We start from the raw sequence: 25,704 nt of genomic DNA on the forward strand, positions 1-25,704 counted from the left end.
AAGTATGCACAGAGTGGAAATTGTCTTCACTTCTAAAAATTTAATAATGTTGCATTAAATATTTTTATTGAGTGAAGTATTTTCACGTGAGAAGTAAAGTGCTGAAATAAATTACATTTTCCATCAAATATGAAACGCATTCATAGGAATAAAGAATAAAGGGAAAGTGTTGGAACATTCACAAGCTACCAGGTGTCACATGGATGAACGAGACAAAGAATCAAATGCAGCTATATTATGAATTAATTTTGCCCAATTTAAGCCTTTTTCACATGCAGATAAAAAGGGAAAAGAGTTGTGAAATCAAAACATGTTGCAAAGAGTTGCAATTAAGTATTTTGCCAATGTATAAGATAATTTTCACAAGAAAACTAAGAAAGGCAAAGCAAAGGCAAAAAAGGACAAAGTCGATTGCAAGAAAAAGATATAGATCAAAAGACAGAGATGAGAAAGAAGAAAGGATTCCAGATTCTAGTTGCAGATCAAACGAAGATGAAGGAGCCAAGTGTCTCATTTAGATGTAGTTTTAGGGATTCTTCTTCAATTCTTCTCTTTCTCATTCATTGAAGGGGTTCTATTCTTCAATTTTTCAATAAGTATTGTAATTGTTTGTACAAGATAGCTGCTTTGAGTTTTTGTTTTTTTTGTAAATTTTTAGTTTCAAAGTGATATAATCAAATTTGTGATAATGGCAAACAAGTTATTTTGAAGCTAAGATGAGAGTGTCATATAGCTAAGTCTCCTAAATTCTATGCAATTTTCTTTAAATCGGAAATGTCAAGGATGTTTATGATTTTTGTTGCACACTTGTTTTGATAAATGTTTGTGTGGTGAACATATTAAATTTTGCTTTCAACCAAATAATGGGGTTATTGTGTTACATTTCAGGATCTGTAAGTAGATTGCTTATATGTCTATGAGAGGCCTTATTGTTGTAATGCAAAAATGATTTAGGGTCACTAATTGTGTGTTCATGCTATTATTAACTGGTTATTTTATTTTGACTCTGCTTAATGGACAAGGCACAAGGCTGATAGATTTTCTTGTGCAAACCCTGGAAGGATCCAAAATCAATCATATTATCAAAATCTCTTTTAAATTTATGTTGTAGGAGTAGGTTTAACTTAGAGTTTGTTCCCAATTGCTAAGTGAATGTTGAAATATTGAGAATATAGCCAGATTCAAGTTTAAATAGACTTTCCTTGGTACGTTTTCATTGGAAAATATTTGCTATAAATTACAATGTCTAAATGTAGAAAGTATTAGATCCTTAATGCATTGTATAGGGAGACCCGCTTAGGTCCCGCAGAGCCAGAAGTGCAAGAGATTTCAATCCATCGATTGAATCTTGTTCTTTGAACGAATCCGACCCTGAACTTGAGTATAAGAAAGTGGCTAATCTTTAGGGTTTGGTGGATCTGTTGATTTGGGAACCAACACACTTATTGCTTTGAGACTTTCTCCAACATTTTACGAGTTATAGTTTCTAGGACAACCTTGTTCTTGGAAACAAGTGTTTTTGGTAACACTAAAAAATTCAGCTTCTTTTAAGTTGTCTAAATTTTTTTTGTGTTTTTTAAATTTTCAATACTTTTCCTTATTATTTTAATAGTCACCTCAATGTCCCCAAAATTTTAAAAAAATGGCTTCCTCAAAACCCTATCCAGCCATTCCTATCCCTCCTCATTAACATTGTATATATTTTTAACATACATGTACTATTTATTTATTAATATGATTTTGCAGCATAAAGGAAAAAGACCGATGCAATGGTCAATGACATTCTTCATTTTGGAATTTAGTAAGGATTATGAACAGAATAGAAATTTTGCTTGTTTCTACAAAGGTAGTGACTTTCACGTCCAAGATATTTTCATACAAGGATTTCATATAATAGTATAAACATGACACCAGATATTACAAATGTCAAAAAAAGAGAGCTACTGTGAGGATTTGATACAGTGCCATACAATCTCATAGATGAAATTGATACAAAGTTGAAAGCATCATACAAAATTCTAAAATTCATAATCACTACTTCGATTATAAATTTAGACATTCTTGGAACAGTTGTTCACATTCTCCTGTGATACAATTACAAAAACGGGAAAAAATTCACAGACAGTTGCACAACGTATATCCGAATCCATATCAAAATGCTTACCAGAACGCAAAGGGCAGAGGAAAAATTCGTGAGGTACCTAAAAGTAGTCACCCTTCATTCTGAAATTGAACTGGAAGAGGCAGGTCTAAGGGTGTTGCGTGGTGCACTTATCCAAGCACTTCCAGCAATCGCAAATCTCCATAATGCTTCCACATCTTCTCGAGCTGCATATTCAATCCCTACTCTTGGCCCAACTACTATATTCTTGACTGCAGGTCCATCCAATAATTCCAACCCACCTGAACCCATAATGCAAACAAATACCATTACTTGTGCTCACTATTTTGTTTGCATTATTAAAAATAAAAAATAAAAAAATTTGAGTGCATACATGTAAAGGGGAAAACTAATAAAGCAGGTGAACTCACCAGGAGTGTAAAGTGGATGATTTGACCAATCTGTTGTAAGACCTAATGCTTGCCCAACCTGCCAAAATAGAAGGAAAAAATAATCAAAACAAGATAAAAATCAATTCAAGTTGCTTAAATAGTCGGCAAGTCATTAAGTCCACCACGCTTAGTTTAATGGCAATGACAGACTGATATTACCAAGAAGGTCACAGTTTGAGCCATTCCAAGGCTCATCCTGCATGTTTATGATTGGTCTGTAATCTCTTAAGCTAATGCTGTTTCAGACTAAAAGCAGATTTGTAAATGCAAATTGCTGCCCCTATTTGAAATAGATTTCAAATGCCAGTGAATTAAAATATAGTTTATGACTTTATGCTTGAAATACTGTGCATTTGCTGCTGGAAGTAAAACATGGACAATAACAGCAAATTTATACAAGAACAGTACCATAAGACAAAAAACTTCAACCTAGGATTTCAGGATGGTGAAACACTGAAAACCATCCCAGCAGTGATAGTGAACCACCATATCTCCTTTCTTTAATTTTGACAATTTACAAATAACACAATCTGAGTGTGCTTGCAAGAATTCATCACACTACATTTCTCCTCACTCATTACTACGGTACTACCTATTAAATTCCTCTGTTTACAAACAACTAAATTTACAACTACAATTCCTACACCATACCTAAAACATTTCACCTAGATTTCATGTTTGGGGAAAACAGGCTTGATGGTGACAACTGATCAAAGCATTTTCTCCCTTAAACTTGCACAATTTACAAAGAACATTATTGGAGTGTTCATGTAGTATTTAACACTGCTAGACTTCTCCCAAATCTCGACTACCTTTTACACTTCTTCTATCAATAAACAGCTGAATTCAATAAAACTTCGCTTCCTACACTCATTCCTTTATAGCTGAGATTTGTCTTACTTGTACAAGCATCAGAGCTGTCCTTTCATGCACTGAAGGACCCCAATTGTTGGGAATTGAAAAAGACATCATTTTGCAGTCATTTTACAGTATTGCCAGATTCAGGTAGGACCACTGCTTTGGCAGGCAATTCTACAGGTGAGGTTTCACCATCAATACACTTGTGTAACTACAATCACCAGTTTGCAGAGGAAAAGCCTCTAAGGCAGTCTCGGGACAGTACAAGTAATACCTCATTTTGCAATGAAAATTGTCTAATATTAGTTGTTAAGTGTATTTGTTATTTGATCCCATATGGATCATATGTTCCATTCTTAGAAGACTGTTAGCCCCACAAAAGCTTAGTTCGTCATGATATTTAGAAAGATCTCTCCCACTCTCTATTTTAATACCACCTCACTTGTCTTGGTGTCTTTTCTTTGAGCCCACCCTGCCAAAATTCTTGTGGCCTTATTGTATTTTTGACCAGCTTCTGCAACACAATTTCCTCCTCTATCTCCCCTTGTGTATCCAAATAAAATTCTTCAATAGAAAGTAGTGGTTTCTCTTCTTCCTCCTCTTTGTAAGACTCATGAAGACAAATTCTCACAATTGATTATTGAATTCATCTTCACAATATAAATTAAAGTTTGAAAGCATTCTCTTCATCCATCTATAAGATGATAAATGGCCCATATCTAAGTGATGCGAGCTTTCTTGCTTGCTGTCAAAGCCTCTCGAAACTTGCTCAAGTAAATCCATACCTAGTCACTCATCTTGAATGTATTCTCTTAAAAGTGGTTATCATGCCTAGCTTTGTAATGTAAGATTTATTAGACATATTAGATGTATTAGCATATATATAATATTGTTAGCAAGTATTAGCATACTAGTGGGCATAGCTGTTAGGAGTTTTGGTTTCTCCATGAATTGTTTACTCCTTGATTATATACAAGGCTATTTTGTAATGTATGCACCACTGCATACAATAAAACTTACATCCTATCAAAGCCTCAGAAGCCTATAGTTGTCAGCTCTTGCCTGATTGAGTGTACTATTATGGGCTGCAGACTCTAGAATGAAGGCAAAGGGGGGTGGGGAGAGAGAGAGAGAGAGAGAGAGAGAGAGAGAGAGAGAGAGAGAGAGAGAAATTGTTTTCATTCCATTAGGTCCACTTGTTGCAATTTATCAACAGCTCTACAATTGACAACGTGGTATAAAGAAAAAACAATGACCTTAATAATGAGGTTGTCATTCTTAGCATTTACAAGGCCACTGCAGAAGGGCAACTTCACTAGAGAGATCAGAATATTGAACAGAGAAGAGCACCTTATTGAGAGGCACCACCAAAATGATGATTTCAAGCCACCCTAGCATGGGCCCAATTGGCTGAAATGGAGGCACTATCTTACTTGAGGGAGAAATTCTTGGACAACTACAAGTAGGCGATGGCAAGGCTTTCGGTGGACTCGGAGGTGTCTGCCAAAAATAAAGAGCTGGAAGTGATCCAGCTAGTGGGTGATGTTGGAAGCACTAAGGTGTGTGTAAGATTCACTTATGATGGAAATGAGATTACACAAGACCCACAATCTAGGTGAACGAAGCACATTAGAATAGTAACAGCTTGAAGAAAAAAATATTGCAGAACAATATGATAGCAAAACTCTACAAAGTGCAGAATTTTACAATAATGGAAGCTCATTACTCATGTGTAAGCATGAGATGAGTATATAACATAGTTCCATAGGGAAAAGACCCACCCCCCCTCCCAAAAAAAATGTGGAGTTTTTTAAAAAGGGATGTCCCAAAGACGTGGGGATGCCACGAGGGCATCCCTCATTGTCCCGACACCTCCACCATGAATCTCTGCTGTCCCTAAGACGTTTCCCTCTGAGAAGGGACATCTCCAGGGCGTTTCATTTGAAAATGCCTGAAATGGGAACTCTAGGACATCCCCAAAACGCCTAGGGGATGCCTAGATGTCCCTCAACCCTGGCAGAAACGTGCAATGTCTCCCGCGGCATAAAGGCATAAAGTTGGTTTTTTAAATAAAAATAGAAATTGTTTTATAAGTGCAAAGCCTAACCCTAATTAGCAATGGGCCCCACTCCCACCCCCAAGGCCTCCCAAAAAGCTTATAAAGAGACATATGGTCTCATTTCAAATTACACAAAATCAGTGAAGTAGAGCACTTCACCTGGAAGGAGAGCGAGCAAGCTAGGAGGGGCATTCTTGCAAGAAGAAGAGGGCATCAAGATTCGAGACTGATAGTGATTCAAGATTACAACGTGGGCATTCAAATAGTCTCAAATCTTGAGCTGTTATAAATGATTAAAAACCCTGCCGTTTGAGACAGAGAACTGCCCCTTTTTGTCACAAAACATTTGCAAATCAGTGTTCGACAATGGAATAGTATAATACACATTTGTAGTTCACTTTGAAGTTTGATACTTTGCAGCCTTCCAAGGTTTATTCACTACTGTCCCAATGCATTGGCACCCCCAAACACACTAGAAATTCATCAAATTGCATTGCTACGGTCATAGAAGTGTCTATAACTCATTGTGCTATTAATTTGCACCTCCAAGAGCTTCATGTTTTCTGTCCTAGTGCCATTACAGCCTTCTAAAGCTTGTTTGTTGCTTCTTTATTACAACTTTGCTTGGCCCTTGTTTGACTGTCCCTGCCCAGCAGTAGCACTTTATCAGCAGCTTTATGCTTATTCGTACATTGTGATTGCCTCTCAACATTAGAAAAAAGTTTAAAACGTTGTTTCACATTGTAGGATTAATAAAACATTAATTTTGGGTATTGATAAAAACATTAATTTTAGGCATTAGAACGTATTGCATGCATGCAAATTTCTACATCATGCTTGTAGGACAGCAGCATATTAATTTCATCTTAATTTTCTTTAAGTACTTGCAAATTGCTAAATCAATACGATTCATTGAAAAATTTATCACTAGCAATACATTGGACACCTTAAGCATTTAGGCTTGCATGCTATAAAAATATTTTTAATTTGACAAATTATGACAGCGGCATATAGGTTTTCTAATTAATTTTTTTAATCATTGTTTCTTGCTGCATCATTATCATTATGAGTTCTCACAGCATGAGTGAGGATGAGAGTCAGGGACAAGGATTTGCAGTAGAAATTGAAAGTGAAAATGAATCATCTGATGATCCTAATAAAGAAGCAGTGAGGGGTGACACTGACAATCAAACAAGTTCTTGTTGGAGTCAAAATTATAGTTGCAGTTCTCAAATCCTCCAAAAATGGGCCAAGGGACCCTTTGATCCGAAGTCCCCTTTAAAACAATTTGCATGTAAGGTACCAGCAAAGCCTGGGAGAACTGGGGGCACTAGGTTGTAGAAGTGCAACATATGTAAACTTGAATGGTTGGGTAGCATCACTAGAACTAATGCTCACTTGCTTCTTATCTGAGGCAAATGTAGATATATGTTAAAAGGTGAAAGAGAACCTGAGATATAGGATCAACAGAGTTCTACTTATACTTTGCAGAGTCCAAGGCCAATGAATCCATCTAGTTCAGGGGCAGCAGAGCCTAAGGGGAAACGTAAGATGACTAGGTATGCAACTTCAAAGCCCTTGGCAGATTTATTCAACATGCAAGCAAAGGATGAGGCAAATGATGCTATTGACAAAAAAAAAATTGTTGATGGCATTCCATTCCATGTGCGTCACTCTCCTTATTATAAGGAAGCTATGGGAAAGATAATAAGGATGGGACCATCATATGTGTCACCAAGGGAGACTAAATTGAGGACAACAATCTTTGATAAAAATTATTCCAAGATTAATATTTTGATGGAGAAAATGAAGAGTACCTAGATCACAAGTGGATGCAGCATAGTCATGGATGGGTGGACAGACATTTGGCATCATCCACTCATCAATATCATGGCTACATGTACAGAGGGGCCTTCTTTCCTTAGGGTTGTGGTGCAAGAAGTGATAGATGGGGCCCATGTGTGCAAAGCTACAGGAAAGTTAATTGAGGCAGTCTATCAAAGGTTGTCTGCATGTCATGAATAATGCACTCAAGGACATGGGGATGATCAGCTGAATCAAAACAATGGTTAGTGGTGCTACAAAAATGTGCAGATGTTTATTAGCAACCACCACAGTTCACATGCACACTTTAGGACCTACTCCAAGAAGGAATTCTTGAAATCTATAGAGACTTGGTATGCATCATGCTTTGTTCTCTTGGAGAGTATCTCTGAGTTGCAAGAGGCACTGCAACTAACAAATTATGACAGCAAAATGGAATCAGTGATCTAAGTCGAAGACACAACAGGGGAAGAGGGTGAAGGAGGTGGTGAAGAGTGATGTCTTTTGGGTTGATGCAAAATATATTGCCTCCATCATTGCTCTAGCATTCAGAATATTTTGATATGGGGATGCTAATGCAACTAACCTTGGAGAGGAGTTTTGAGTACAGCAAAGTTATGCTTGATCAAATGAAGGCTTCTATATGAGAGAAGGACCTCACATTGCAATTCTACACCAAGCATATTCAATCGATCATTCATCACAAATGGGAGAATCTCAACACTCCCTTACACATGGTTGCCTATGCATTGAACCTGAAGTGGTACGTGCAAAGGCCCAGTAGAGTTACACCTATACAAGATGCTGAGGTGAAGGAAGGATTCATGAAGAGCATTGAGAAAATCTATGATTCTATAGAGGCCAGCATCATTTGTATTGAGTTGACAAAATTTGCCACTCTTTGGGGATATTTAGAGGTGACCAAGATAGATCTAGAGACTATGTCACCATAGGACCCCAAGTTGTGGTTGACTATGCATGTAGATGATTATACTTCTCCCAATCAGTTCTCTGAAGGCGATATCCATGGCCCTCTAAAACGTGGCTCCAGTGTTGATCAACCCATACGGCATCCTTTTGTAGGCAAATGTTCCCCATTTCGTGGTGAATGCAGTTTTCAATGTGTCTTCATATTCAACAAGTACTTGATTGTAACCTGAGTATCCGTCCAGAAAGGACATCATCTATGAACCATTCACAATTTGTAAAACTTCATCAAGGGACGGCAGGGGGTAATTGTCCTTTTCAAAGGCTTTGTTCAAATTTCGGAAATCAACACACAGTCTTATTTCTCCGTTCTTTTTCCTGACTGGGACCAAGTTGGCGACCCAAGTTGAATGGCGTACTGGGAAAATGATTCTAGTCATTAACAATTTTTTAACTTCTTGGTGTATAAGAGGCTCCAGTAATGGGTTGACTGGCCTCTGGCGTTGCCGAAAAGGTCTACTGTCCTATTTGAGAGGGATTGTCATAGGTGCTCAGGTCCTCATAGCTCCATGCTATGACATCAGAATATTCTTCTAAAGCTTGAATTATCCCAGCCCTTTCTCCCGGTGTACAGATTTTACCTATGTACACAATTTTAACATCACCTTCAGTCGCCATACTGACTTTCTCAAATTGGTCACCATCAGTCTTTTGACCTTTTATTTCATTGATTTGGTCTTGATCGTACATTCTTTCTGACTATATCATCCCTCTAGGGATGAAATTTGTTTTCAAGTTTAAAATCCCATCATCATCTATTTTTGCTTCTTCTGTTTCCTCATCATCAATCATTTGAGCTGTGAATGTCTAAGCTTGTTAGAAATTCTCGGACTCGACCATCGTCTTCAAACACCTGAAAAATTTGTGATGGTATCCGGGATTGAGGGATTTAGTGACAACTCTATGGACAGATGATCCATATTTTCTATAGCAAGGGGTTCTAGCGAACTGGCTGCTTGAGCTAACGTGTTAGCAATCTGGTTACCTGCTCACCCTACTAACTGGATGTTGAAGGCATCAAAGCTCTCCAGGAGATCCTAGATCCTGTTACGATAATGGGATAGTCTCTTATTGTGGCAAACATATTGCTTTCTCACTTGTTTGACTACTATCTCCGAATCACCGAAGGCTTGTACAATTTTAGCCCCCTTATGGAGAACAATAATCCTTGTACTGATGACTCATACTCGGCTACATTGTTTGTGCAAGGAAACTGGAGTCGACGAGCTATGAGAAACATCTCCCCATCGGAACTAGTTAATTTGAACCCGGCTCCTGCCCCTTTCTTGGAATAGGATCCGTCAAATCTTGGGATCCATGCATGTTCTCTGTGTTGAGACCATACTGGAACTTGCTCTTCCTTTTCTTCCTGCACAGGTGATAGAGCTTGAACTTCCATAATATTTCTGTTAAACTCTTCTAATATTTGGCTGATCTCACCTTCAACCTCTTGTCTGATTGTTCGGTAAGATGATGAAGCTTGTATTTCAATGGCATGCCTACAGAGGTCTTGCAGTTGATCTTCCTCCATATTTACCTCTATACTTTGCTCAGGCTCATGCCTTTGACGAACTTGTCTATTCTCGGTATCGCTTCCAGGGTCTGCAAATTGCTGAAGCATCTGACGAACCTCCTTGATTGCTTTGTGGCATTCTTTAAAAGTTAATTCTGAATGAGATGTGTCGTGAACCCGACACCAATTGGTCAGCAGTAGTTCATGAATCTTACTCCTCATTTCTACCCTTTGACATACATTTGTCCAGATGAATTCTTTGAAGCTTTTGAACAATTTTTTCTCTTTGTATGGATCGTCGATTAATGTGAAGTCAGATTCGTCTCCAATTGCTTCTCTTATGGAGGAGGCTTGTAATGTCAAAACTTCATTTACCCTAGGTGTATAGGACCCTAAGTCTGTCTCGAGAAACAATATTTCATTATTTTCTCTGTATTCTGTAATCATCAACTTAAGCCTTGGGGTACTGTCGATTTTCATTTGATTAGGAACCCCTTTCCATGGCAACCACATATGGGAAAAGTTAGTGGAGATGTATCCAATTAGTCTTCTGGACCAGTCCCTACTCAACAACATGCCATATCCATTTGGGATATCCACGACAGAAATGTCGATACAACTTTGCACTCTTGGGTCTGCTGCCAATTGCATGTGGATATTGTTGAGTTCTCCCATCACAGGTACCTCAGTCTTATCATTACATTACTGGAGGCACCAGAGTCCACTAGGCAATTATGCAACATTTTACCAAATATTCTTATTGACAACAAGAATGGAGCAGGTTCGTCCTTCCCTTGATAGAAAACTACTTGGTTCTTCTCTTGTTTCTCTTCCTTCTTCTTGAGGGGAAAGTCTCCTCCTTGTGAGGTCTGAGGTGATTCACCTGCCCGGATTTCCTCTTGAAATATGTTTGTGTCCATAAGGACTTCTTCTGGCGTAATGTTTTCCTGGTTTTCAACTGATGTATGTATCATGCCTACAAAATTTGGAGATTGTTGTGGAGCATCAAATGATACAACATTGGTATTAGCAAGGGTATGGACCATTCCTCTGTTTACCGCATTTGACAGAGGGATTCTTGGTTCTACAACTTCAGTGATATTGCCAAAGATTGTTTCCCTAATTTCATGAATTTTCATTAATTCAATCAAAGGCAGGCTAACTTTTATTCTCTTGAATTCCTCTAATACGTATGAACTTAGCCTTTTCAACTCATCTTTGGGACCCTCTTTTGCTTGAGTTTGGACTGGTTCGGATTGGGGAATTGTTGGTCGCCTTTGGTCAACTTGAGGAGAATTAATGGGTCTCATCCTGCTAGGTTGGGCATTCTGCTGCAGATATTCAGGAGAATCCCTGGGCAAAATTGGTGCATTGGTGGCATTGGGATTTGGTGGGGTTTGAAAGTTGTTGGGAGGAATAGATGTAGTTAAAGGCTCATTATATCGAGTATTCCTCTGGTATACACGGGGTTGGTTTCCAGACGTCTGCCAGAATGCTTGTACTTCCCTAGTGCCTTCTACTAAAACACTATCATATAATGGGGGGAAGTTATAGCCATTGATTGTGGCTGGCTGATTTGATACCAATTGGACTTCAGGCTTGATTTGACCTTGTGGCGCTTCCACGAGGCTATTAGCAAATGCAAGTGGGAATCTTTAACTGGGCCTGTATGATGAGCCATTCTGGAATGGGGATCTGACATTTTCTATGACTAAAGCCTGGTCATACCTGGTTACAGGAACAATCTCATATCTAGTCATTGGAGCCTCTTCTGCTCCTGAATTCCTTCTCTCACTCTGAAAAAATGTCTGCTGCTACCTGGAATTCATGGCATTGTAACTCTAAGTGTTGGTCAGTACGACGCAATCTACACCATCCTTACAAAGCAGCTTCAGCTAGAAATACTTTGTCTGCAGGACGATTGTCTGCAGCTTTTTGTTCCGGAAATTTTGATTATTCCCTTGGTAGTTTTGGTTCTCTTTGGAAATTTTGACCATCTCTTGTGTATCTAGAAGAACCTTGTCCTTGATGATTCCCTTGATAATTTCTCTATATTTGGTTGTTTTGGCCTTTCAAATAGGTTACCTTTGCTGACAGTTTCTTTACTTGATTGATTAGTTCCTTCATTTCTTCTTCTCCTCCGGGGTTCGACTTGAGGTCGTCGCATTTTGGAGATATATTGGTTGCAGCGGAGGCACTTGCGAGACGGGATTTCCAAGATGGAGAACCAACTAATTACTGGCTATGGGAACTGGGTTCATCACCGGCGTATTTTGAGACAATGCTCTGTTGATATTCTGAATCTGTCCTTGTGCAATGGGATTTCCCAGATAATTCAAGGGTCCTGTAGCAATACCTACTTCCAAATCATTGCTAACTGAAATAGCTGAAGCATAGGCTTCCTTTAAATTGGTTGGGGGGGTGCCTTTTGTTTTTACAAACATGGAAGTGAGGCGATCTAATGCTGCATAGTAAACAGGCAATGCTGCAACATTATTCAAATTGTAGGGATCTCTTAGCCTTGTATAAGCCTTGTGGAATCTATTATTGAAGGTGCTAATAGGCTCATGCTCTTGCCTTCTTATTTCCACAAACTGTCTATATAATTTAGATGGAGAAATTGGCGATCTGAATTTTTCCAAGAAAATATCTTTCATTTCTTGCCAGTTATAGATAGAGTCGGTTGGCAGGTGGATATACCAATGAGAGGCTTCTTTGTCAAAGGTGTAAGGAAACAATCTACAAGCCACATCCTCATGTTGGATATCTCTATTATGTAGAAGATCTTCAAAAATCTTGATATGTTCATCAATTGAGCGGCTTAGGTCACAACTATGAAACTTAGAACAAAAGTGCTCAGGGCTCTTTGGCATTGCATTGTAGGCTGTAAAAACCATAAGGGACGCATTGGTTGGACGCCACGCCATCGAGACGTTTGTTTGGGAAACTACTGGTTGAACTTGTTGGGTAATTGACGGAAGGGATACTGAAGGCAGAGTGCTTGTGACTTGTGCAGCGGGGGTTTGAAATAGCTCAGGAATATCTTCCTCTTCTGGCCTACCTTCTTTTGCTTGACTTTCTCCTTCCTTTGGTGAAACTACCCTCTTTTGTTTAGATCTTGTGGGTCGTTCTAACTCCACAAATTCCTTGGATGAACTCTGTGCTGATCTGAGGATTCTCTAAAATTTATGTGGGGAGAAAGAACTTATGCGATCCAGCGTAGCGTCTATTCTTGTTGGGATAGTGCGGGGACAGGTTCAGGAGCTGGATTGACTTCTTGTTGTTCTTGCTGATTTTGTGCGTTAATGTGGTTGGCAATTTCTTCTTCTTCTTCGAGGATGAAGCACATTCGACACCAGTCAGGATAATTTCTTTTCACAGACCAGGCCAAGCTATATAGCTCAGTGATGATATTTTCTTGTTCATCGTTGAAACTCAAGTTTGGTTGTATCACTGGTTCAAGATCTCTTCCTAGTTCAGGAGGAGTGATGGGCAAGCCCATTTCTTCTCATATTGGTGGAGGAAAATTGTCAGATTTCTTTAAGAACTTGCTTGTGAAGAGTAGAAATCCTTTGTCTCTCTAGATTCTCTTTGATCACAGTCTCTATTAACTGACCCCTTTCTTCTTCCTTGGTAATGATGTGACTCACTTGTTTGAACTGAGAATGATTTACTTTTGATTTCCAAGCAAGTGTTCGTAACTGATCTACAATGTACGATTGATTTAGTCCTTGTTCAGGTTGTTCAAGAGGCAGATTGAATGGGAATTCATGCAGCAATACCATGCCGCATCATATCTACTTCAGTTGTTCAGGTTTTGATAGTGATCAAGCCCCTCCTAGCGCCATTTTATGTAGGTGCGTGGGAGAAGGGTAAACAAAAAGTTGTGAACGACTTATGCAAATACAAATTCGAGTTCAGTTGTTTAAGACTTGATAGTGATCAAGCCCTCCTAGCGCCATTTTATGTTGGTGTCTGTTTTATCATCTACCAAACATTAGGATAGGATACCCAAAGGCACTCTATCCTCTCCTAAAAAATCACTACTGATTCCAAGGTCTATGTGTGCGAAGAAGCGACTTTAGTGAAATAGCTTCTTGAGTAGTGTATGCTGAAAATCTCAAGGGGGACTTGCATTAACAAATGTCTTGAACTGCTAGACTTAGATGGATTTAGCAATTTTAGGCTCTTCTTTTTTGGGGGGGGGGGATTTTCGGGGTTTAGACTTTCAAAAGAAAGGAGAAAAGAGATCGGGTTCAAGAAGGCTAATCTAATCCTACGAACTCCAGAGACGGTATCAATTGGGTGCTCTCGAGAAACCAAACCTTGCTTCGCCACACTAGGGACAACTACACAAAGCCGGTGCAATCTTCAATGGGTTGTGCTTATGATCGAGATGTTGGGATGCACAGGGGATGGGCTCAGACTAACTTTGCACAGTAAAATGGAAATCATCCATTCACCAAAAGTATGAGCGGAGATACACCATCAATTGACACTTATCAAATCCTTCATTCAAATTAAAAAACAATGAAAGCAAATATAGATTAATTTTAACTAAGTGTTGAGGAAATTGAAACCATGCAAATCATTCAAACAATAGGGATTACAAAGCAAGCGCACATGCAATATATTATTCGGAAATGACCTTACGCAACAATACATCAAAAACCTCACACTCTCCAAATGAGAGGAGGCAACCCTATATAATTTTTCAAAATAAACGAACAGATGAGATCAAACAGTGATCAAGGGCCAAGGTTGATAGATATAAACCCTAATTTGGGTTTCCCAAAACACTATCAGCTTGAATGAATAAGAAAGTGACACATGGCATAGTTGCTAATCTCACTAAGGTGAGCGTCCACTTTCCTCTTTCGCAGATTCGATGTACCTGGACACAATAAGCTTGACCTCCTCTATGGTGACACTTGGCAAATTGCCAATCTGGAAGTCGATGATGTCCACATCATCAGTACATGTGGCGAGGATGCTTTCCCATTCAACCGCTTGGGCAAGAAAATTTTCATCGATGAAGAGAAAGTTTGCAATCTTCGAGAGATTGCCTTTGTCAATCATCCCTGAATCCTTGAAGAAGCTTGACCGAATCCTGGCTCTCAGGTTTTCAGCCTGTAAATGCTTCTCCCTTATACTTTCTTTCTTCCAGATCTTAGATGCTACATGAAATACTTTGCTCAGGATCTCCCTCACACTTTCCTCTGTCTCAAAGCACTTGCTCTCGGATTTCTTCAAAACTTCAATCCGAGTGACCAAGGCATAGTACCATGTGCTGAAGTCGTACCTATCTCCGGCCTGTATGATACCTGCATCCACTAGGCTTCTGTTCGACAAACCTCGGATAACCTTCAGATGCAGGAGTATTTCATCCTGAATTTCCTCCACATCCTCCCAATTAATAGCTAGATCTTGGATACGATTGATCAACGAAGAGGCCGACTCGTGTGCTGACACTAAATTTTCTACCAGTATGTCAGCACGCGCTGAAGCGTCTGAAATCCACTCCTTGGCTTGTGTGAATGAGCCCTTCATGTCCTCATAATCCTTCATCGATTCCTGCTGAAGAGACTATGGAGGGGTAACCGGTATCTCATGGTTAAGTGGTCTGGTAAGATGGAGAACATACTTTCTCCACTGTTGGTTTTCTTCTTCAACCTTTTTCCTCTTTTCTTTCTCATGGGCCAAACTTGTCTTCAGAGTGTTACAAGAGTCATCGAAATACTGGACCTCTTGGTCCTGGGTGGGCTTACCTAGCTCTATGGTGGTGATCTTGTAATCATCTGCGACGACATTGTCCCTAGTTTTTCCTTCTCTAGGCACCGCTATCTGGACTGTCCTGAATCCTGCACTGTCTCGTTGAATCAGAGAAAACTTTCTGGCGTGCTTGGGTGGTTTAGCTATAATTGGCTCATTCACCTTCTCCAGGAATGCTACTGTGATTTCTTCGGAACAGGCCTCCTTGGGGACCTTAGCCTTTATTCTTTCCCTTAGCCAATCCAGGATAGTTGATTGCTCTACAGTATTCTGATCAAATCCATCATCTGTCCCTCCTGGGTTTGCAGCTATGCCATCTAAGACTATGGGAGATGTAGGCGTTTCAATTTGCTCTTTGTCCAAACTTTGGACAACTTCCTTCATTACTTCCTCAACCGAAGGAGAAGGCATTCTCTCTTCATCATTAACCATGCAGATGTTCATCTCCTATTCCTCAACTGCATTCTGATCAGGTACGATAGAAGCGGCACTTAGAATGGACTGGCCTTCGCTAGACTCCCTTCTTTCCCCTACAATTTTTTTTTTCTATGACTTTTACAGAGCTCCCAACTAACTCCTTCCTCTTCCGGGACCCAACACTTTCTGGATTCCGAGCATTACCTGCGGAAGTACAAGGATTGGAGGGCAAAGAATCATCCACTCCCATCAATTCGTAAGTCAAGGTTACACCTTTGGACTTTAATTGCTTTGTCCTTTTCGATGTCCACCACCTAGAATACTCAACCACTGTCCTCATGAGGTCAGCTAGATCTGACTTTTCTCCCTCCGTCCAATCTATCAAAACCAGTGGTTCATTCTTCATTTTTTCGAAGCCCGACTGCTGAAGCTCAAGGCTATCCTCTACTTGGTCAGCTACTCTGAATACCTTTGTTGCTCTTACCATGCTCAAAGGAATTCTCGACCAAAATCTCCTCCTGACTTCGAAACTATCGGCTGCGTTAGCCCAATAATCTTCTAGATCAGGCCTGTGCTCAAAATGTCCTTCCTTCAACCTTCTTTATTCGGTGGAATGGATCAAAATTCCTTCTTGCCTTGTACTGATAAAAGGGATACCAGGCCAGCTCCTTCTCAGCAGTTGCAGCAGCTTGTGACAATGGACATGTCTCCAGCCCATTACCAATTGTAAGAGAGGAAGTCCCTACCTTCTTTTGTTTATCCCTTTGAATCACCATATATTCCTCCAATTGCCTTACAACCTCGAGCAACACCACTCGGTTGGTAAGGTAAGCTGGAAGCTTGTATGGAGGCCCAGATAATCCCTGAATTCTAAGGTAAGTGAACTTTGGATATTGGATATACCAATACCCGAATCGACTGATGAAGTTCATAGACTCTTGAGAGAGTCTCTGGTGCAGTCCACCTTGTAGTGTTCGCGTGGCGTGCATGAGGAAGGTATCATTCACTCTTTTGAAATGGAATTTTTCTTCCATGTGGAGCTGGGGATAGCAATCATAGACTGGGAATTGGTTCTCTTTGTTCCCTACTTCTCCTCTGCAAGTGAGGCCTCTGTATCTGTAGGTCCTGGCCAAGGAATAAAACAAGTACGAACTCATGAAGAAGGTCCTATTCGCCTCTAGGTTCCTCAGCTGGCTGTCTAGGTTGTCGCTAATCATCCTGGCCCAGTCTATCATTTTTACTCCATTCATTATTTCATTAATGAAATAATACATCCAAGGTTCGAATGGGGCACCTTGAGGATTTCCCATTATTCTGTTGAGTAGAACGATCATGTCCCCAATGTCCTCCTTGAAGTACGCCCTCACCGGGCTCTTCCTTTGAAGTTTGGAGGCGCTCTTCCTTGGCTTGTCCAGCCAGGAATGGTTGACTATGGCATCATATTCCACCAACTGGTCCTGATACATGCTCTTAGCTTCGTCCTTCGTTACATACACCATGTTGTGATACTCTGGGATCCGGAAGGCCTCTCTGACAGCCTCATCACTAATGTTCGCCAGCACCCTTCCATCAGGTGCAACAATATCTTTACTGGTGGGGTTGTAATGTTTAGCGCATTCAACTACTAACTCATTGCATTGCATGGTGGGGAGGAAGCCAGCAACATGCACGATGCCACTCTTCATCATCTTTCGTGCAATGGTGGTAGACACAAGCTTGTCCAGACCAAACATTCGCTTCTTAAATTCCCTTAGATTGATGTGTCTGAGGTTGGTGTCACTAACATTTTTCCATTTTGAAGTCATCTTTGACTCCAGAGGGGCGTCTTTGTCCACTTCGAATTTCATCATGCCTAGGATCTACAAACAGACAATGAAGCTAGAAGTTAGAAATTAATTCATAAATTGACAAAAGGGGGCTGCGAAATGGCTAAGTGTTTTGAAAATTCCATTTTATTCTCATACTTAGCCATAAAAACTGAAATTTCATTTTGAAAAACCGTTCAATCTCAAGGATGGTGGTGATCGTAAATTAACACCAAGTGTTATAACTTCAAAAACTTCCTTATAAAAATTCGAATAAATCTACTAAGCATCATTCCTCCAATTCTGAAAAATACTCAGAAAATACATAAATCTGCACCATGAATTCAATTTCACCTTCGAATAGATGGAAGTAAGGCTGGAAATTTCTCAAAAATACTCAGAAAATTCAGGAAGGATTCAACAATTCTTCCTTATACTGGTTGTCTTTTCTTAAAATCTGTGAAACTTCTGCCAAAAAAGCTTGGTAAATAGTAAGCAATGTCGAAATTCCTATAGATGAACTCCAATCTGAAAATACCTTACTATGCTCTCCTTAATAACTTAGAACTTCTTAGTGTAGAAATGAAGTTACAACGAAGTATTTGTAAAGAAAGTTGAATCTTCAATTAGAAATACTTAAAATCGTCCAACTCATGTTTCCAATTTTAACTTCACTCTTTAGGAAAGTGTTGTTATCTTTCCAAGTTCGTAGAAAAATATCTTCCAAAAGTTTCTAATTTGGCTACAAGTTCGAAATCTTTGGCAATCTTCCAATATTCCCTTTCAAAAAAAACTTTCTATCTTGGTCTTTAAGTTTGAAATCTTTAGCCATCTTCCAATATTCCCTTCCAAAGGAAAGCTTTCTATCTTGGTCTTTAAGTTCGAATTGCTTCAAAGATTTTGATGACATCACTCCAAACTTATTGACTTTGTTTGACCTTCATGTTTGAGCGGACTTTTGGAGACTTCCCAAGGTATGGCGGAGTTTGAAGGACACCAAGGGTGGACTCTTTTGAACATCTCTTACAACCTTGGGCGGACTTTTATGGCCTCTCTTCATGGCCTTTCCAACATGCATGGCGAGCTTTCTTAACCATCTCTTACAACCTTTTTAAGGCATTGGGTGGAGTTTTGAGCAGGTCTTCATCATCATACTTAGCACCTTGGGCGGAGTTTTGTCTTCCTCTATCTCCTTGTTTGCTAAGGCGGACTTACCTCCAACACCAAGGGCTACTAAGGCATGGCGGACTTTTGCTGGGCCTACCCTAAGCACGGCAGACCTCTGAACATTTCCTAGGGTGGAGTTTCATGAAGGCTCCTACATAGGGCGGACTTTGGTGTTACCTCCACCAAGGCGGACTTTGAAGGCTTGGCAACTTGCTTGGAGGGCGGAGTTTGAAGGCATCTCCTTCAACATGCATGGCAGACCTTTGAAGTGACCCCAAGGAGAGCGGACTTTGTAGGGTCTTCAAGACATGGCAGGGTTTGGAAGACTCTCCCTTGGGCGGTCTTTGGTGATGACTCAACCAAGGCGGAGTTTAGAGGTGGCACCAAGGAGGGCGGAGTTTTGAGCTCCCTCTTCTTAGTCTCCTTAACCTATGGCGGACTCTTGAAGTCTCTCCCCTTTAGAAAACTTTGATGGGGACTCAAACCAGGCGAAGTTTCAACTTCCTTCTCCAAGGGCGGAGTTTAGTGTTACCTCCACCAAGGCGGACTTTTGACCCAGCTCTTCAAGCATGGTGGAGTTTTGTTAAGGCTCCTACATGGCGGACTTCTCTCACTCCACAAGGCAGGGCGGAGTTTTGAAGGCTCTCCCTTGGTGTCCCTTCCATCTTGGGCAGACTTTTGGCCTACCTCCTCAAGCCTGGCAGACTTTTGAAGCACCTCTAACATAGAGAATCTTGGTCATTCCTCCAACATGGCGAATCTTTGCTTGGGCGGACTTTCTGCACACCTGTCATGACACTCAAACTTATCCATTAGCCATAATTAGAAAAAATTTGGAAAATTTCACATTTTAACCAAATTTAACCAGATTAACTTCAAATTTGAAATCCATATTTAGGTAAACCATCTAAAGCAGTACGATCCCTAAAATGTAGGGAACTGACTTTTTAGGTCAAAACTTAGAAATTTTAGGTCCCGATCGAAGCAGGTGAGTGGGATTGGTGCAAACCCTAGATTCCCATTCTGGAAAAGCAGAAGCAGACCTCCCTAAAAAATAGGGAAAACTTTCTAAAAATAGCCATACCAGGGATTGGGCTAAAAATGCCAAAAATGAAACTTCCTAAAAAATAGGAAAAATCAAAAAAGTGAACTTTCTAAAAATAGAAAGTTGTCCAAATTCGTCCAGATCAATTGCGATCTTCATCCTTTGACCTTTCTAAGCACTCTGACGATGTCCTGACTCTAGAATCACTTGGTTTGCAAAAACTAACTTTCAATCCTTAAGGCTTGAACTACTCAAAACTAGGCAAGGCTTGGTAAAACTAAAGCGGAAGGCCATAGGACACTAACAACAACCCTAGAAAGCAGGAAAAGAGAGGGTCCCCATTAGCAATGGGGCGATGTGTGGAAAAGGTCACAACAAGAGGACAGATAGTAAAAGCAATTGCTTTATTGTAAAATGACTACTTGTGGGCCTCGTTTAATGCAATTCAAAAGGGGGCCACAAGTTAGTTGTTTCCCAGCTACCAAATTCACCTTTTTGTGCCTTGGGCCCTGTGAAATTTTGTCTTCTAGTAGGATTAATTGAAAACAGTTGAAGGTAGCTGAAAAGGTGGTTGATGATTGTTGAGATCATTAAACAAAGAGCTGTTAGGACTTCTAGAAGGCAAATCAAAGCCATTGGATGGATGGAATACTAGTCATTGATTCAAAATGTAAAATCTATAAGAGGTCAATGCCTCTTTCATTAAAGGGGGTTAGATTTTAGTAGCAATACTTAGAAGTAGAATTAGAATAGAGTAGGATTGTTCGACAAATATTAATTGTAATGACAGTTGGAATAGATGAATAAAGCATTGAAATATGTGTCTTGCCATTTGCCCTAACTTGTTTGCACGGTTTCTCTTCATCTAGCTAATTAAGGTCCAACGGTCCTATGAGGGTATTTGATTTGATTTCAGGCTCATACCATTGGAGGCTTGCTGACTATAGGTCTTTGTGCATGGTTAGTTTGAGCCTATTGTTGCTCTTAGTTCAACTATGAGTGTCTGTTCTGGATTGTGCCAAAATTGGGTATCCAAATGAATGTTTATGGTCTGAAAATATTTTACTTCCCCTTGAAGCTTGCACTATTCCTATTGAGTTGTGAGTTTATCTCTAGCTGAGTAGGAACTAGTTTTATTTGAAATCTATCTGCCTTCAGCACCAACCGTTACTGTCATTGTCCCCAGGATTTCTAAACCTTGTCCCTTTGCTATTTATTTTCCCTAGTTTGAGAAGTAAAGCATCGCCAGATCACTATACCAGATGCAAACCAAATTGCCAGATGCATAAGTCCCCTCATGATTACCAACAAAACACATTAACCCTGAGTTATCCTAAGCAAGTCAAGACTTGAAAGTTGGAACCTTGGGGTTATCTCTTATGATCAGCCCGAATAGCATTAGAGATTTCCTTATTCAAGAAAGGATAGGATACACTCAGCATTCTATTATGCATTGACCGAAAGTGCAAGCTTTCACCATCAACAAAATTGGTGCTAGAGAGAGGGCAAGTTGTGATTTTGCAGCAACTTGAGCCTTATGTACCCTTTCAAATGCTATATCTAAGATATGTTAGATCTCTCAAACATTGAAAAAATAAAAATAAATAAAAAAACCAGAAAATACCCAAAAGAAAAAGTAGAAAAACTGAAAACAAAAAAATTCTGGTAGTCAAAATGTGGGAGCAGCCGCCTCATGGAAATGGTCCTCAGGCTGACGTTTCCCAGCTTAATGGGAGATTGAATACACAACTATATCCCAGGCATTTGTCTGAATTTGCATCTGGGAGATATTGCAGAATCCACAACACAGTTGGACATGATGAGCTAAATTGTCTGACTTTTCTGTCAAGAGTGTAGCTAGCATTGTGTTGACGTGTCTAAAATTGCATTGCTACGACTTCATCCGGCCAACGCAGAATAGAATGTACTCACTAAGTGCCCTATCCTCTCTTGAGATAAGGAAATCCCTAATGTTGGTTTGTTGATCAAAGGGGACGACCTCAAGGTTTTGATTGTCAGGTCTTGACTGCAGGATTACTCAGTGATTGATGTGATTTGTTGGGGGCACAAGGGGACTTGCGATTTGCAACAAGCTGGCTTGTTGTGATTCTCAGACTACGAAATAAAATCAAAAGGGAAGGGATAGGAGATCTAAAACTAACAACACGGGTATGCGGGTAGACAGATTCAACATAACCAATTCCTGCTTGGCCAGAATAGCTCACAACCTTGCACGAACGGTGCAATCTTCAAGGGGACTTGGAAGATTTTCAGACTGCGAACGCAGCACCCAATTTTGGCGCAGCTCAGACGGATACCTGCAATTGAACTAAGCACAATCAAAGGCTCAGGTTAACCATACAAAAGGATACACAATCAGTATATCTTCAATGGTATGAGCCTGAATCTATCAAATACCTGCACACCCAAAACAGAAAGATCTATCTAAAATGCTGAAAGAAACCATGCAAACAGGATGAAAACAAGACAATAAACACCAAATCAATGTCTGTATATCGATTTCAGCTGCCTATTACAACAATTTCTGCAGCATCCCTATGCTACTGCTAAAATCAAACCTATTCTAATTTCTAAAATCTAACTGTCTCACCAGAGTCTAACTATTTAACAAAAATCTCTAACCCTTTACAAAAGAAAGGCCTCTGCCTTTTATAGTTTTTACAATATTGAATCAGAGGCTAGGATTGACTGCATCCAAGGGCTGCAACCTGCCATCCAAAAGCTAGCAGCCTTAACCCATGCCCAATCAATTCTCGGTTATCCAACCAACCACAATTCCAACTACTTGTCACTATTTGGCTTTAATTCGATCAATTTGGCAGTTGGACATAACTGTCCACAAAAATATCTTGCACGAGACCCACAGGCAATTTTATAATAAAACAGTTTCAGTTTTTAGAAACTGAACTTTTGGAGTTAAATCCAGCTGTGTACTTTTCCTGGGAATGCATGATTGTTGCATTTAGAGTGTTCTTCGGTCTTTGGTGGTGAACTTTAACTTGTTGCCCAGGTGGCACGCTTCCCAATGCTTCATCGCTTTGATCATGCACTTCATCTTTTCTCCTCCAGCTTCCAGCGCTTGGCCTTGGTTGCGATCCCTCTTCGATTTGCATTTTCAGGCCTTCACCTGGTTCTCTGCGATGGCATCCTGCGACCTACAAACCATTAATCCCATTTTAATAAATTAATTTTAAAAATTTAAATTAATTTAACAAACATTAAATTTAACGCCTGGAGGGTGATTTGAAAATTTCCCAAGTTTTAACGCTTTTACTCCTTCTGCGAATTTAGTTGTTCCTGGCAATTTCGGGCAAGAGGGGCGCGTTCGAAAAGTTTTTTTTAAAAGTTCATACTTAGACATTTTCGAAATTCGGCCTAAATGGCACTTCCGCAAACTTTAAGTTAACGCCTTACTATTTTATTTTCACATTTTCGGGGGGTTTGAGAGTAATTGCAAGGTTATTAAAACTTTAACATTTTCGCCCCTTTATGGCAAATTTCAAGATTTTGGGCACTTTGCAAGTTTTAAAAACTTTGACATTTTCACCCCTTTATGGTGAATTTCGGGATTTTGGGCACTTTTGCAAACTTCTTTCCCTTCACACTTTTACCCTCTAAAATGTGATTTTTTGCAAATTTTAAAAACTTTTCAACTATCACTTGTCCCTCATTGTGCGATTTCTGGTGAATGGGAGGAGTTTGTCAAGGTTTACCTCTTGTATTTTATCCAATACTGGCGAATTTCGGGGATTTCACCCATTTTGCCAATTTTTAGAAACTCATGTAATTTCCCCCCTTAGTGCAAATTTTAGGATTTGAAGGAGTTTTGTCAGTTTTTTTGACACTTTGCATTCTTTATCTCCTTTGTATCCCTTGGCGAAAATCGGCATTTCAACGTCATTGCAGGCTTTAACTCTTTCTTCACATTTAGGTGACTTTGCGAGAATTGGGGAGTTTTATGCTCGCAATATGGCCCTAGAGGCCGAATTTGGTTTTAGCGGCACTTGATAGCTTCATATCCCCTTCCTCTTCCGCAAGGACAGAAAGGCACAAACTGGGGGTCCCATGTCCAAGACGGGGATGGGTGTGCGATTTGCACAACACATTGCAAGGGAGAATCTTCGTCCAGGATATTCCCAAACTAGAAGTGTTTGTAGAACCAAGTAGTTCAAATTCTCCATCATTGAATGATGAGTTTACCCGATTTAGGGTTCTGATTGAGAACCAATTTGGTCCCAATGAAGAGATATGCTTGGAAAGCGTGTTGTTACCTTGGTGGTGTAGAGTTCATAATGCCCCTCATTCCGAGTTCACTTGTTCATTGTGTCTAGAGGCAGTCAATTAAGTCAGATACGAATTTGGACTATCGGAATCACCAGAGGACTGCATCACAAATAAAATGTGAAGCGCATGCCTCGCTGCTGACGAGTATAGAAGAATGCAAGACCACTGCAGCATCACACTCTTTGAGGATGAAAAAGAGGAGTTGTCAGATGCTAGCCTAGATAAATCCAATGCTTAGAGTATGACAGTGAATGGCCTTGCATGCCTTGTACCTAAGGAAGAAAACATTGAAGAGGATGATCAAGTGAGCCCTATAGAACAACCGGAGAATGGAGAACAATTTGAGGGAGTTATATTCCAGGAACAAATTGGGGAAGTTTTTGAAGATCAAGCTATCCGAGAGGCCTTACTATTTGAGGATATGCTAACAAAAACACATGAGGTTGCATAGTTTATGCAACATGAGAATGCACCAATAGGCAAGGTGCCCCACTTTCCTCAATTCGAGTTCCAATATGATTTTCAATCCGCACAGTTCACTGCTAAATATGACACTGATTTACCCATGCCAAACTCAAGTAGGATGTTGTACCACCAATTGCAACCTCCCAAAGTTGTTGAGGATCTCCCACCACATGACACATTGCATGACTTAGAAACACACCAGGTTGTTTCTTTCCTTTCTGTTGTTAATTTTGAATGTTATCAGTTTGATTCTGAATTTTTAGGGAAAACATGTACATGGATCAACCATGGACCCAATGAATTGCCCCAGTTGATAATATTGCCTAATGTCCCCATTGACCATGAGAGTGGCCCATTGAAAGTTTTTCTTTCAGAATACAAAGATGAACCTGCCAGACTTAGGACTATGCCCTTTTCCCTATTGCTATTGCACACTCTGAGAAGTCATCTTGGGTCAAGGGTTCGCACAAAAAGTCCACATTTTGTTCTATTACATCCCATTTATGCCCTAGTCGTTTTTAATGCAGCTTTACGCCAAGATGTTTGTGCCCTAGTTGTTTTATGCAATATTTACACGATGCTAATCGTGCCCTAGATGTTTATGTTATACTTGAGTGATGATGCCCTAGATGGTATTTGAGTTCAGTACAGTGAAATGATGACTTACAACGGTTAGATTGATGTTTTGATATTTATCATGATGATATTTAAGATGCTTTATTTATGTTAAAAATATTTTCAAAATGTCAGAATTATGACAAGATTTCAGACTAATTGTTTGAACTAGGCCAAGTGAGTGCAAGGGTTCGTCACCCTCCGAGAAGGGAGGGAAAGTATCATCAGGTTGGGAGGTAACGTGAGGAAGAACTTATGCCTTCTGAAACCCTAACCCTGAGACAGGTAGACTTATGATTGACTTGTCAAACTTCATATG

The 25,704-nt window shown here is 39.9% G+C and overlaps 1 protein-coding gene across 2 annotated transcripts in view; it reads right to left on the reverse strand.

Annotated features, from left to right (window-relative positions):
* Positions 1-1,769: 1,769 nt before the first annotated feature.
* Positions 1,770-25,704, reverse strand: part of LOC131035091 (DNA-3-methyladenine glycosylase) — a 79,779-nt gene continuing 55,844 nt past the window's right edge. Inside the window, exons 5-7 of one of the 2 annotated variants that reach the window (XM_057966727.2) lie at positions 2,533-2,590; positions 2,202-2,403; positions 1,770-2,084 (exon numbers count right to left, since the gene is read on the reverse strand). In XM_057966727.2, the coding sequence (XP_057822710.1) occupies positions 2,219-2,403; positions 2,533-2,590 (243 nt within the window). In that variant the 3' untranslated portion in view covers positions 1,770-2,084; positions 2,202-2,218. Of the gene's footprint in view, positions 2,404-2,532; positions 2,591-25,704 lie in introns of both variants that reach the window. The other variant, XM_057966726.2, reaches the window with a different exon arrangement.

Source organism: Cryptomeria japonica, chromosome 3 (assembly GCF_030272615.1).
Source record: "Cryptomeria japonica chromosome 3, Sugi_1.0, whole genome shotgun sequence".
NCBI lineage: Eukaryota > Viridiplantae > Streptophyta > Pinopsida > Cupressales > Cupressaceae > Cryptomeria > Cryptomeria japonica.